The sequence below is a fragment of the Urocampus carinirostris genome, chromosome 3 (genome assembly GCF_059441175.1).
Source record: "Urocampus carinirostris isolate Australia breed hairy pipefish chromosome 3, RoL_Ucar_1.0, whole genome shotgun sequence".
Taxonomy (NCBI): Eukaryota; Metazoa; Chordata; class Actinopteri; order Syngnathiformes; family Syngnathidae; genus Urocampus; species Urocampus carinirostris.
In genome coordinates, this window is record NC_142351.1 from 12,034,891 (window position 1) to 12,048,979 (window position 14,089).

At 40.0% G+C, this 14,089-nt stretch overlaps 1 protein-coding gene across 3 annotated transcripts in view; it reads left to right on the forward strand.

The window, feature by feature from the left end:
* Window positions 1–292: 292 nt before the first annotated feature.
* mitfb (melanocyte inducing transcription factor b) overlaps window positions 293–14,089 on the forward strand; it is a 62,918-nt gene continuing 49,121 nt past the window's right edge. For 2 of the 3 annotated variants that reach the window (XM_088330717.1, XM_088330719.1), the window contains exon 1: window positions 293–496. In XM_088330717.1, the coding sequence (XP_088186843.1) occupies window positions 393–496 (104 nt within the window). In that variant the 5' untranslated portion in view covers window positions 293–392. Of the gene's footprint in view, window positions 497–10,363; window positions 10,412–14,089 lie in introns of those variants that run through there. The other variant, XM_088330720.1, reaches the window with a different exon arrangement.

The window sequence follows — 14,089 nt, forward strand, 5'->3', positions numbered from 1 at the left end:
GCTAAGTGAAAGTGCAACAACAATGTAACTCTTTTTTTTAAGTTAACATACATATGCATACATTTTTTACATGTGGTTACACAAAGTTAGTGAGTACGGAAAGAAAAAAAAACTCTCAGTTGAGTGTCTAAATAGCGGTAGAGCGGTATTAGATAGAGTGTAGCCAATCACGAACAGTCTGACAGTGACAGCCGCGCTGGATTGTGGTTATTGTAGTTCACCGGCACCCAATAGTGCCGGTAGTTTGTTGGCGGCTCCGCATTCAGGACTACACAGCTCCGGGTGTCGGACAGATGCAGTTCGCGGAGTCAGAGTTTCACTGGGTCGAGGTTCGGCGTCTCAAAAAACTGTTTTAACGAGTTATCCGTCGCTAAAAGTTGACGTCTTCAAGTATGCAGTCAGAATCGGGAATAGTTCCCGACTTCGATGATGGGGAGGACATAGAAGAGGAGCCCAAAACGTACTACGAGCTGAAGAGTCAGCCTTTGAAAAACAGGTCAGTAGTTATTTGGCACGCTGAGGTGGTTTTAGTGTTCAGGTGATAATGAAGCCGCAGTACTTGCAGAGAGTACTGTCCTGGCCAAGTTACGAGCTTCCCGCTGATTCAGTGTGCAACTCGTATGTTTTTTTTCTGTCTGCAAGCAGTTATGCAACATTTGGGTGTTGTCTTGATATCATTCACTTCAAATATTAGCTTGGGGAGAGCAGACAGCTCATGGTGCAGAAAGATGCTCTTCAGACACACTGGGAGTTAACACAATTCCCTGTCATAGCATATCAAATGATGTGTATGCAGCACATCGGTTCAAGAAGGTCTTTTTCTGCCAAAAATAATAAACAAAGTAGCCATGTTACTTAAACAGCATGACATCAATGATCATTTTGCAACTATGATTAAAACTGTATGCCTACATTTGTGTTTTCTTCATTGATTCTGACATGAATCTTCAAAGTGAAATTCTTCTCAAATATTTTATTTCCACTAACCACATTTATTTTAAAATATATTTATTCATCAATTAAATAAGTGTGTAGGGCAGCACAGCGGCACAGTGGTTCACGTGTGTGTGGCACAGTTCTGAGGTCATGAGATTGAACCTTCCTGCGCGGAGTTTGCATGTTCTCCCCGTGCTTGTGTGGGTTTCCTCCGGGCACTCCGGTTTCCTCCCACGTTCCATAAACATGCATTTCAGGTTAATTGGCCAGTCCAAATTGTCCCTAGGTGTGAATGAGCAAGTGAGTCGTCTGTCTCTGTGTGACCTGCGACTGGCTGGCAACCAATTCAGGGTGTCCCCTGCCCACTGCCCGAAAATAGCTGGGATGGGCTCCAGCACCCCTGCGACCCTACTGAGGATAAGCGGTGCAGATAATGGATGAATGGATAAGTATGTCTCTAACATATTAGTACAAAAGGCACCCAGTTTTATTTGTCTTTCTAACATCTTGTCTTACGATGTTGTTCGTAAGCTTTTACCAGGTTAATTCTTGGGGGTTAGTAGGGTTCAACAGACTCAGTCAACCACCAAAATCTAATTTTACAAGAAAATTACCCAGCACTGGTGAGCTATTTTCAGAACAGGTCGGTGGGCACCTCAGCAGTCCTCAGGGGCAACCTGTTGCCCGTGGGTACCACGTTGAAGACCCCTGATTTAATGTAAATAGCTACGATTGTGACTAAATTTCTGAAAAGCTTCTCTATTCCAAGAGGTCAGGAAGTAGATACCTTTTGTATTCTGATGCTTTCTAACCATAAAGTTATCAATTAGTATATGATGTGATTAAACCACATCAACCAAGAACCTGCTGAAAATGACAAAAATGTTTTACCATGCAAATATGAGGAAAAATTACAGCACCCTTCATGCCTCCCAAAATGTTGCATTTTATCAGATGGCATGTCATGATTCTTGAAACCGAGAATATGACAACCGCCTATTTTAGCCTACAAATTATATAAAACAATATTTCTCATCAATATTTTGCACGTTACCCATCAAATACACATATGAAATTATTCAGATTTTAATAGTATTCTGTGCACCCAAATAAACCCAATGCAGCTCCGCTTACCTTTTGTTTTTTTTGGTTCAACGCCATCTTGCCTGAAGAATTTAATGGGTCTCCAGCTGTTCCCTAAAATAGCCAAATTGTGCAGATACACCCATTCAGGACACAATCATCCTTTCACACCAAGTGATCCAGGATAGTCTTTAGTTCACTGATACTCTAAAAAGGAGAAAATATGTACAATGGATAGCTGAACAAGCAGATTCGGTAAGTAAATGGTTTTCTGTGCATGCATTTAGTCTGACCTGTCGAGAAATATGAACTCTGAAATTGATTTTCCCATCATACAAAAGTAGCAGATGTGTATTGTAAGCAATATCTCAAACTTTAATATGGCTGCAGCTGTGTTGTAACTAAGTGCTTGTGAGACTTAGCCACAAACCCATTTTGCTGATGATATCGTTGATTATCAGTGATGTTTTGTAGCAGAATGTTGTCTACTTACCCTATCGATGACACCTTTGTCACGGCTTGACGTAGTGAGCACAGGAACCCCACTGTGTCCGCACAGAGATCTTATTGCATAGTTTTTTTTTTTATATTCATGCTTGTTTTGCGTTGCCTAACCACAAAATTCCATTGTCAATGAAAAGACTGCTCATCTAGGCTGTCCTAATCTCTTACCCCATTCAATATTCTTAGAGGCATTTGTGTTGTAATTATTTTTGCTTTGGCTATGTTCTTGTTACATACCCATGGAAGGCAATAGTGTGGCACTTTGCATTTGGAATTCACGGCGGCAAGAAATAGAGAAAAGGACAAGAGGACTTCTCAGAGTTCAGGTCATTGCAGAAAATTTCATCTAATGTCATTTTATTTGGCTCATGTGAGCCCACTTCCTCCACAGATCACATGACTCTGACCCATCATGTGAACAGTCTGATGATTGTTGGTGGAGTTGTTACTATAAGTTAGAACAGTGTTTTTCAACCTTTTTTGAGCCAGGGCACGTTTTTTACATTGGAAAAAATTTGCGGCACACCACTAACCAAAAATGTTATCAAATGACACTAAACAGTATGTTTAATTACATTATAATTCATAATATCCCCAGTTTTTACAGCACAGACACTTGGCAATGACTTAATATTTCCAGAAAATGATTCATAAATGTTTTATAAAATTTTAAAAAGTGACATTGGATAATTTCTCACGGCACACCTGACGGTCTCTAGTGTGCCGTGGCACAGTGGTTGTAAATCACTGAGTTAGAGTACTTATTGATCTTATGAATGTTTTTTAAAATTTGTTATTTTTCTTCTTTTTTTTAATTATAAGAAAGGTCTGCTCTCATCATATCTTCTGTCTCTCTCACTTTCTCTCTGTCTCTCTCTTTGACAAAGTGCTCCAGCTTCAGATGTGTTGCTTAATATAAAAGTGAGAGCCAATGAAACTTGTCTATGAAGTGCTAATAACACATTTAAATTTAGCATTGAATGTGTTATTTCTGAAAATTAGTGAGCCAGGTGATGATTGTTCATATAATTATCACATCATCTCATTCCAACATGAGTCTTACAAAGGTAAACTCTGAGGGCTGTGCAGATCCAACTAAAAATCATATCACTGTCAATATTAAAGAGACCAAAGGTATCATTGTTCTCCCAAACAGCTAGCATAATATTTCCTGATTATTATTTAAAGTGCCCCCTTCTGTTAAAATAAAAACCTTTAAAAAAAAAACAAACAATAATTACTCAAATAATAAGCAAAACCCCTTATGACATGCATTTCCCAAATACTTTTGTATTTAAATAACATAATAATAACTATACATAGAAAGCATGGATATATTTGATGTAGATAGACGTGTATCACAACACAAAGAATCTTTTATATATTTTGTGTTTGACCAGGGTTGGAAAAACTCACCACAAAGGGCCAAAGTCTTGCATAATTTTGCTGTTTCTCTGCATTAAGACAGGTGATTCATAACCAGATTGTTTTCAAGCTACTGAAGAGCTTGCTGATCACAGGGAACTCCAGTGTGGCTGACATTTTGTTCAAATATAAGTATCATTACTATATTGCCAAATGCAGCTTTGAAAAACAATATTGGCATGTAGCAAATGAGGATATTATTTATGATATATAACAGGGGGCGGGAAACTATGGCTCGCGAGGGAAATATGGCTCTTTTCATGTTTACATATGGCTTGGAGACAAAAACCTAGCAAATGCAAAGGTTGTACGTGATGCTCCACTTGTGGGTTGAATGAAGCATATTTTAATATATGGAAAGCTGAAGCAACACTGAGAAAACCATCGGTTTGGTCCAGTATATATAGAGCACAGACTCCACTACAGTTTACAGTCACCGTGTTACACTAACATACCCTGTTTTTGTTTTATGTCTTCAAGGAATCCTTTAAATGGAAGTTCATTAAACAAGACATGTTCACTCTTGGGGCACTTTGAGCAGTTGAGGTTGGCGTATCTCTGCACACATAGCACGCTTCCCTCTCTCTTGCACACAACCGACTGCGCTGAATGGAAATATACCCATACAATTTTAGTTTGCAGTATTTTGTGACATTTTTACAAAAGAACTCTGCTTTCACACTCTTTTGAAAACATTATTTACAGGGGAAAAATAAGCAGTTAAAATGACCCTCAATTATTCCTAGTAATTGTGGGAGGATGACAACGTTGAAGTGGTATATTTGTTGATATGTGACACAGACTCTGACATTAATATTTCATAAATGTGAAGTAATCATCAAACGTCACACAGTAAAATAAAATGTACTGAAAATTTAGCTTCTGTCTTGAGAGCGGGTTTGGCGGTTTTGTCTTAAAATATATGGTGTGGAATGTGGATCTCTGAAAAAAATGAAAATATTTTGCCTTTATGGCTCTTTGGGTCAAAAATATTCCCGACCCTTTGGCTAGCGCGCTGGACATACAGTATAGAATGTTTACACATGAACTAGGAAGAGGAAGTTGATTTTCTTTTTCCGGGTAGATGCTGGGTAAGCTCTCACAGTGCGAGACGCCGGTAGCGGCGGAAAGAAGCACTACAGTACTGTCCTGTTCTTTGAAAAAGGTGCACACAATACAAAATCTGACTTACAGCAATGTCCTGAAATAAATGATCGTATCTACCGTTTTTCGTAAGTCGAATGGTCGTAAGTAGGGGAGTGTCTCTCTATATGTTTTTCACAGTCTTGTGGTTTGTTAATCCTGGGGAAGAAAACTGTCTTTTTTTGTAGCATCTGCTAGACTGTGTGAAACAAGTACGTGTTGGACTGGGTTGATTACTCTCTGTAAGGTTTTCTGTCTGCAACCATGCTCCCAGGATACCAGATTGTCTTGCTGTATGCCAGAAGGCTTTCCACTATAACTCTGTAGAAGGAGACAACAGCTTCAGTTCCAAGTTGTTTTTCCTGTGCAGTCTCGGAAAGTGGAATCGCGGCAGGGCCCTCCCTACCCTATTTGTTGTTGGTAGACCAGGAGAGGTTATCAAAGATGTGCACACCTGGGGGTTCTGGAAGATTGGACTCTATCCACACAGTCCCCTATCTAATTACTATGCTAATAATTTTGTTGAATTATCCTGTTTTCAGATAAGCTTAAACGAACATTTGTATTTAAAACATATTAGTACAACTGGCTACATATGTACATTAGCTAAAGGTCACTTGAGGATGGAAACATTGTCATCAAAATATTTTTTCTATCTTACGTATTTCAACTTAATCTAGTGAAAATACAATATATTAACCATCCATCTATCCATCCATTATCTTCTGTAAATCCGGGTTCGTGTTCCAGGGGCACCAGCCTTAGCAAGGAAGCCGAGACCTCCCTATACCCAGCCATTTTTTCGAGCTAATCCGATAGAAATATAGTCTCTCCTGCGCATCCTGGGTCCTCCCTAGTGTCTCCTGCCCGTGAGTCATGCCTGGAACACCTCCCAAGGGAGGCATTCAGAGTGCATCCTTACCTGATTACCGAGCCATCTCAACTGCCTCTTCTCTATGTGGAGGCGCAGCAGCTCTACACGGAGTGCCTTCCTGATTACAGAGCTGCTCACACGATTGTTAAGGGAGAGCCTAGCCACCCTGCGGAAGAAATACATATTAACCACTTGTATCCGAGATATTGTTCGTTATTGACGACCCACTGGTCATGACCATACGTGTGGGTATGAACATAGATTGACTGGTAACTGAAGAGCTTTGGCTTTTGGCTCAGCCTTTTCTTCACTGGGACGGACTGGTACAGGTTCTGCATGACTACAGAGTCTTCACCAATCGGCCTTGCAATCTCTCGTTCCTTCCTACCCTCACTCATGAAATGAAATGAAATAAAATGATTTGCCTTTATATAGCGCTTTTCAAGTCAAGACTTCCCAAAGCGCTTTACTGTGTGCTTCAATTTCCCAATAGCGGCCGTGCAGCCATGTAAGAACGAACGCTCTATCTCCTGAACAAAACGTATACTGTCGATATTTGAACCCCTCTACATAGGACAGGATCTCATCCTTGTCCCGGAAAGGGTATGTTATCCTTTCCCATTCTGAACGATTGTCTCAGACATGGAGGTCCCATTTTCCCATTTTCTGTATCTTTGTAGAATCATGAACACAGTTTTGAAGGGAGATACGTGAGTATGATTCAGATTCAGATTCAGATTCAGATCTACTTTATTGTCATGTCAATGTCGATACATCTGACCCGCACAGTTTCCTTAAATGTACAGATATAAATAAAATGTTGTATTGAGTTGGAGTATTGAGTACTAATAATATACTAAATAATTATGGCTAAGTATAGTATTTTACAGTAGCGCAAATAGTGCAAGAGGAGCAGCTAACCAGATGTGCAAAATGGGCAGTCAGGTAAACAAGTCAGGTAAACAGTAACAATAACACTGTAACAATAACGCTGTAAGTACAATAGTGCAGAGAAACAGATGTCCAAGGAGTGGCTAGCTATAAAGAACTGTCAGTAGTGCAAAAAGTCAAACAAAACCAACAGATGTACAGATTAGCAGCAGTTAAAGTCTAGAAGGAAATAAATTCATTGCTAAATGTAATACAGGATACACAGACATTTTTTTTATCTTATATATAAGCCTCACAAAGGTCTTAGATTTAATTATAATGCCGTATCAGATAAGACATCTCTCGTATGGTGGTTCTGGGTAGAATTATAAACAACTTAATATGAATACACAAATAACGATTGTTCTGTTTTGATTGAAAGCACCTGAAAAGATATCAACTATTGTTTTATTGAACATGCTGCCTGCCAGGCTTTTTTTTCTTACTGTAAGGACAAGGCTGAGTAAAAGTAACATTCCGTTTTATGTGGTTGATGTGTTACATCCGCCTCGGAACAGCCGTGAATCCTCAATGAATGAATGACACATGGCTTGAAGCGTATCTGCCCTAGGATGCTCTAAGTCAAACATGAAAAAATAGCACAATACTGTGCTCACCCAAAACAAACTAAGAAAATATAAAGTGTAGTGTTAGCAAAATAACAGAATTAGGTCGTGGAAAGTTCCAGGCCACCATGCCTTATCGAAAATGGCCAAATATCCTTAAAATCTATGGACACCATGTTTTCATGATTAATTACAAAAATATACTGAGTGCATACATTGACAGTACTTGACTAAGTAATTATTTGTTAAGTTTGCCATGACAGTCCAGTCCAGTCCAGTCCTTTGGTAAACACTGAGCATTTTTTTCCTGCCGTTTGCAAATCTTGAATTTTACAACAACTAGGTTGCTTGCTGATTCCCCTCTCCCCCGAGGTATTGAAAACTGATTGTTCATCCTGGATTTCACTGTCATGCATCTTATCATCTTGTACAGTCTTTTGCGAATGGCAGCACAGCAACTCCTATGTGGAGTTTTTGACCTGCAGGGTAGATTATGATATAACATGGTCAGGCTTGTTTTGGAGGGTACTAACAACCTATCTACATGAGGAAAGGATTTAGGGTCTCTTTTGATGACCCTGCCATAGTAGAACAAACACCTGGGTAGTATTGTTTTCTCCAGCTTAATTTTTTTTCTGATTGAACTACTACATTTTTGGCTTTGGATGATTTATGTAAAATATGCATCATTTTGTACTACAGACGCTACCCTACTTACGACCGTTCGACTTACGTAAAACGGTAGATACGAACATTTTCTGGGGGGAATGTCGAAAAATATCCGGACATTGCTGTATGTTAGATTCTGTATTGTGTGCACCTTTTTCCGAGTACAGGACATTACCGTAGTGCTTCTTTCCGCCGCTACCGGCGTGTGGCGCTGTGAGAGGTCACCCAGCATCAATTCCGAAGAAGAAATCCGGCTTCTACAGTGTAGCGCGCTAAGAACTTTGATTTTTTTATTGTTTAATATCTCGTGCATCCATTCAATATGGTTGGTGTAGAGAAGAGGTGAGCCGTTTCTTTTGAAATGAAAGTGGAATAAGAAAGCTTGGAGCGCTTTTTTTCGGCCACTTTTTACCACGGAGTAAGTTAAAAGTAAGTTAAACCTCACTTTGTTTATATTTAAACATATTATTTTATGAAATGTTTACTTTTTAGTACAAAACAAAACAGGTTACTTATACAAGCCTTAAACATACTTATATAAACCTTAAACATACAGAATATAGCACTGAAGCAACTTACGAACAAATTCAACTTACGAACGATTGCCCAGAACCTAACTTGTTCGTAAGTCAGGCAGCGTCTGTATACACAAGGCGAAAGATGAAGGGTGCCGGATATCGAAATTAAACTGGACAAATTAGACAGGAACGAAACCAAAAACCAATATTAAACAGGACCAAATAAACGGAAACCATACCGGACAGGAAATACCAACAGGAAACAGGACCGCAAATAAATGTCCCTTTTATATCACAAAGTATTGTGGATTAAATATGACTCCATTACTACCAGGTAAATTCTGCTTTACAAAATGGATGATAGCTTTGAAAGCAAGGTAACAAATTATTTAGGATATTATTTTTGTATCAACACACTTTTTGGGGTGAGATTGTAAGACAATCATACTTAGTAAATACCCTGTATTTGAAATAGAGATGCAAATCTTCTGTTTCTTTAGCTGCCTGGTTACTTGTACTAAAAAAGCAGTCAAAAGATGATTTCTTTTTGCTAGCTTTTTGACCTGCTGTTGTATTACTGAATGTTACGACTGATCATAGGCACGAGGGACACGTATAATTTTAAAATGTAATTTCTTTCTCACTGATATCAATGAAACAGACCTAAACCGGATACCAAATACAGGACAAAATCTCAGTAGTGTTTTAATTTACTGCTGCAGGTCCAAGCAGAAATTGAATTGTTTGAAATGTATTCAAAACCAACAGCAGCGTCATGGTGTGCTATGCAGGAAGCACGGCGGCAGACAGAAAAAACATACAGAGAGAGTATCATCAACACAGCCCAGAAAATAATTTGTTGTTCTCGGCCCAGTCAGGAAGATGTTGTTGGCTTGCAATACCGCAGCAGACCCAACAACATTAGAAAGGACTCCTCTCAACCCGGCCTCCATCTTTTTGTCCCTCTGGTTGGTGCTACAGGTCCATTAAAAGAGCTCAGCGGTCATATTGTAAAAAAATAATCTCATGGAGGGCAGACTAGTAACCTAATGGCATTAAACGTGTACCTTAGATGGAAAGCTGGGGGTCTTTTTGGAGGCTCAGAATTAAATTATGATTGCGGGGTATGTATCCAATAAGGGATACAAAATAAACATTGGGGGCGGCAGTGGCGCAGGAGGTAGAGCGCTCGTCTTGGGATCAAGAGATCGCAGTTCGAATCCCAGCTCCTCCGTGTTACATGTCGAAGTGTCCTTGGGTAAGACACTGAACCCCTAATACCCCCAATATGCAGGTTAGCGCCTTACATGGCTGCACGGCCGCTATTGGGAAATGTGAAGCACAATGTAAAGCGCTTTGGGAAGTCTTGACTTGAAAAGCGCTATATAAATGCAGAGCATTTCATTTTCTTTACATGAATTGCAGGAATTTACACCTGACAAAATCTAAAACAACCTCTCACCAGCAGAGACTCTTATCAGCAAGTGAAACCATATCTATGTGTTTGGAATCTGCGCCTTGGCGGGCCGAGTGTCGGGTGCACACTCTTCCCTAAACTCAGACGGGGGCTGGTCCTTTGCTGAGGACTCCGCATGGCGATTGGAGAGTGAGGGCAGGGCCCAGGAGCCTCCCCCCTCAAACACACTTTCAGCGGCATGACTTTCACTATGCTCCAAGGGCGGGCGGTACACCTTCAGGAGTAAACAAACAAATATGGAAGCCATCGGAGTGCAAGTGTACAGACCCTGCCCATTTAACCGTGTGTGAGTATGGCGGCACTGTGGCTCGGGTATTTCAGGCATTTGTTAAAGCAAGGAATTTTGAAGTCATGTTCGAATATACGTCAGCTTATCGTGCAGTTTGTGTTGAGGCATGTCACACCCCCACAGAACTCTCCAAATCAGCCATTGGTGTTGAATAATTATAAAAAGCTTTTCTAAGAAATTAGATTTTTAGGAGGTGTAAGTGTCTAATATTTGTTTGGATGTTTACTTTTAGATAAAAGATCCATACACTCATTTTGTAGTACCATAAGTAATAGGACAGCACACAGTATGTCTTCAAAATTATAAATATGGTCATACCATGTTTTTTTTTTAAATTTCTATCATGTCTTTCGTATGCCACTAAAACTAAAAACAAACAATAAAAATGGCTTCCCTAGGGTCAAGAGCTCTATGTACCAGATGGTAACAAATGTCATTCAGCAAAGCTGACTATTCTCTTCCACAACAACGTCAACTCAGATTTTTATGCCTATATGCAACATTGTAAAAAATACAACTCCAAATTATTGTGAATCAGCCCCAAATAATAATTTTTTTGCAGTGGACCTTCATTATATGTCATTTTAGGTACAATTTGCGCTCCGCCAGGGTTAGGTTGGTTGTTTATGAGGGATACCACTTAATCTCTGAATTTTTTTGAGTAATGTTGTCAACTTTTTATAGTAATCTCACACTAATCACAGAGCACAATAATTACATTGGTTTAATATGCATCATTTTGGCTATTCCGTCACACTGACATTTGGTGGTCTTTTGTAGTCTCAATAAAATCTGCAGATCTCTGACAGTTGTCTCAATTATCAGTGTCTGAAATAACGTCTGCCTTTTACGTCGGGCGTACAACTTACAAAACGTCTCCGCCCGAGTGTCCGACAACTTTTTCAAGAAAAAACAAAAAAAGAAAGAATTTTTTTCAATTCAAACGTTTGCTTTATTCCGATTTCGAAATCTTCGTTCAGTTTGGAAATTTCGGTTTGTTTGGCAATTTGCATACTCTGCAGCCTGCATCGAATAACTTTGTGCTTCCGGACTTTCCGAGCGTTATAAGGTCGTGCATTTGCATATCATTTTCCAAAGTAGACGCACAGAGAACTCAAGAAAATGGTAATGTGGTTAGGAATCAAGCCAAAACCTCAGCCCCAGAAGAAATATTCAAAAGAAGCTAACAAAATTTATGACGCTACAAAATGTAAACGTACATTAAAAGCATCGTGGAAAGAGGAGTTCACGTGGCTTGTAGCAGACGACGCAACGTAAACATTGCATGAATGAAGATGAGTAAATACAGGTACATACTGATGGCAGATGGAAATAAGTGATGTCATATACATGCATTGAATGTTAAAAGTAAATTCATCCATCCATCCATTATCTGCACCGCTTATCCTCAGTAGGGGTCGCGGGGGTGCTGGAGCCCATCCCAGCCATCTATGGGCAGTGGGCAGGGGACATCCTGAACTGGTTGCCAGCCAGTTGCAGGGCACACTGGGACAGACAATTCACTGGCTCATTCACACCTACGGACAAATTTGACCGGCTAATTTACCTGTCATGCATGTTTTTGGAATGTGGGAGGAAACCGGAGTGCCCAGAGGTAACCCACGCAAGCACAGGGAGAACATGCAAACTCCGCACAGGAAGGTTGGTAGCTGGATTTGAACCCATGACCTCAGAACTGTGCACACGCGCTAACCACTGCCCCGCCGTGCTGCCCGAAAAGCAAATTTATAATACATTTTAAAGTGTTGTTCTGTTATGTATTCTGATTATCAGTCTTTAATACTTTGCATCAACGTTTGTTTTTTTTTTGCGTTTAGTCGTCTTATTATGTTTCAAGTTGTGAAAAATGGAGCAGGCAACTTTATGGCTGGGCAAGCAAATTTTCAGAGTTGTCTGCTCTGATGTCCGGTAACTTTTTGTCATGAGTTTCAGACACTGCAAATATGTAGAATAGTCCTACCACTGCCCACCTCAGTTACTTCGGCTGCATGAGCCATTTACATGCAGTATCATATTCACTTCCATAAACAATGCCACGTTACATTGTCATTTTTGGTTGCATGTCACTCAACCCCTTGTCTTCGCAAATACAGGTCAGTCACGGGCATGTTGTGTTCACAATAGAAGTCACACTTATTAAAATGCAAATGAGTTCCCTAAAAACTTTAAAAGATACCAAATAGGCAATAATGTCCTGCAGTGTGAACATATGACTAGTAGGATATAGATTAGAACTTTGTAATGTTACGGTGGAAAATTACATGTAACGTAATCCAAATAACTATAGAAGGAGTTAAATAAATGAAAATATTTAGTGAAATAATATTCGGTGAGTCTGAATATGTCGCGGTTGCCATGTCTCCCAATTGGCCCCGCCCGTGTGGCGCCAGGTGCGGCAAGTGACAGATTGGCTTTCCGTCTATTTAAGCTCAGTGCTCTCACTCTTCCTTGGTCAGTCCGTCAACGGACCTCTGCCTCCCAAGACGTGGGTTTTGACTCGGTCCTGTTTCCTGTTGGTATTTCCTGTCCGGTATGGTTTCCGTTTATTTGGTCCTGTTTAATATTGGTTTTTGGTTTCGTTCCCGTGTAGTTTGTCCTGTTTAATTTCGATACAGTTTTGTTATCAATTCTGTCTGTCCCATTGTTTAATATCGGTTTCCAGTTTCGTTCCCGTCTAGTTTGTCCTGTTTAATTTCGATATCCTGTTTTGTCCCGTCCTGTCCGGTATTGACCCCATCTGTCCAATATCTGCTCGGGTAATTGGTATCCATCTCGTCGGCCTCTGGCTTCCCATCATTCCACGCCAGACTCCCCATTTACTGTAAAATAAAAGGCTTGTGTGAGAAACATCACCCATTTGGGTCCTGATCCTGTTCCGGTTCTTGACAGAATGCAATATCCCTGTTACAGTTATGTATATGAAATGTGAATTAAGCAGCAAAATCATTCTGTATAATTCATCTGTGGCTGCATCCGTTTTTACACTTTATACGGCATGAAGATGAAAGCAATGTTGCTCAGGTCTCAGATTGGTCAGGTTTGATGGTTTCCGAGCATAAACAGCCTGCTTTAAATAACACCACAGATTTTCAATAATACTAATGCCTGGATGCAAAATAGTGTTTGTCCTTGTTTTGCTAAAGTATCCAGGCCCAGCGCAAATTCAACCTCGTCACTGATTTTTTAGTATTGTTTGTAAGTACAGTGGAACCTCGGTTCTCAACCATAATCCGTTCCAGAACCCTGTTCGAAAACCGATTTGTTCGATCACCGAAATCATTTTTCCCATTAAATAGAATGTAAATCGTTTTAATCCGTTCCAACACCCGAAATGTTTACCTTGAATGTTTAACGTAAACATAAAACTAACCCAGGCTAATCGTACGTTCGAGTTATCGTAATCTTCCGTACGAAAGATTCCCCTAACATGAACGTGTAAAGATAAAAAAATCAGGTCGTTTACAAGTCATTTAGCACCCGGGTCTTCACAACAAGTGGTGAGCGGTTCATTGGAAAGGGGGCTCCGTTCCAACACCCTCAATGTTGGGCTCCGTTCCAACACCTTCAATGTTTAAAGTAAACTTAAAGCTAACCCAGGCTAACAGTACGTTCGCGTTATCGTAATCTTATGAATAGGATTTCTTACCTTTGTGG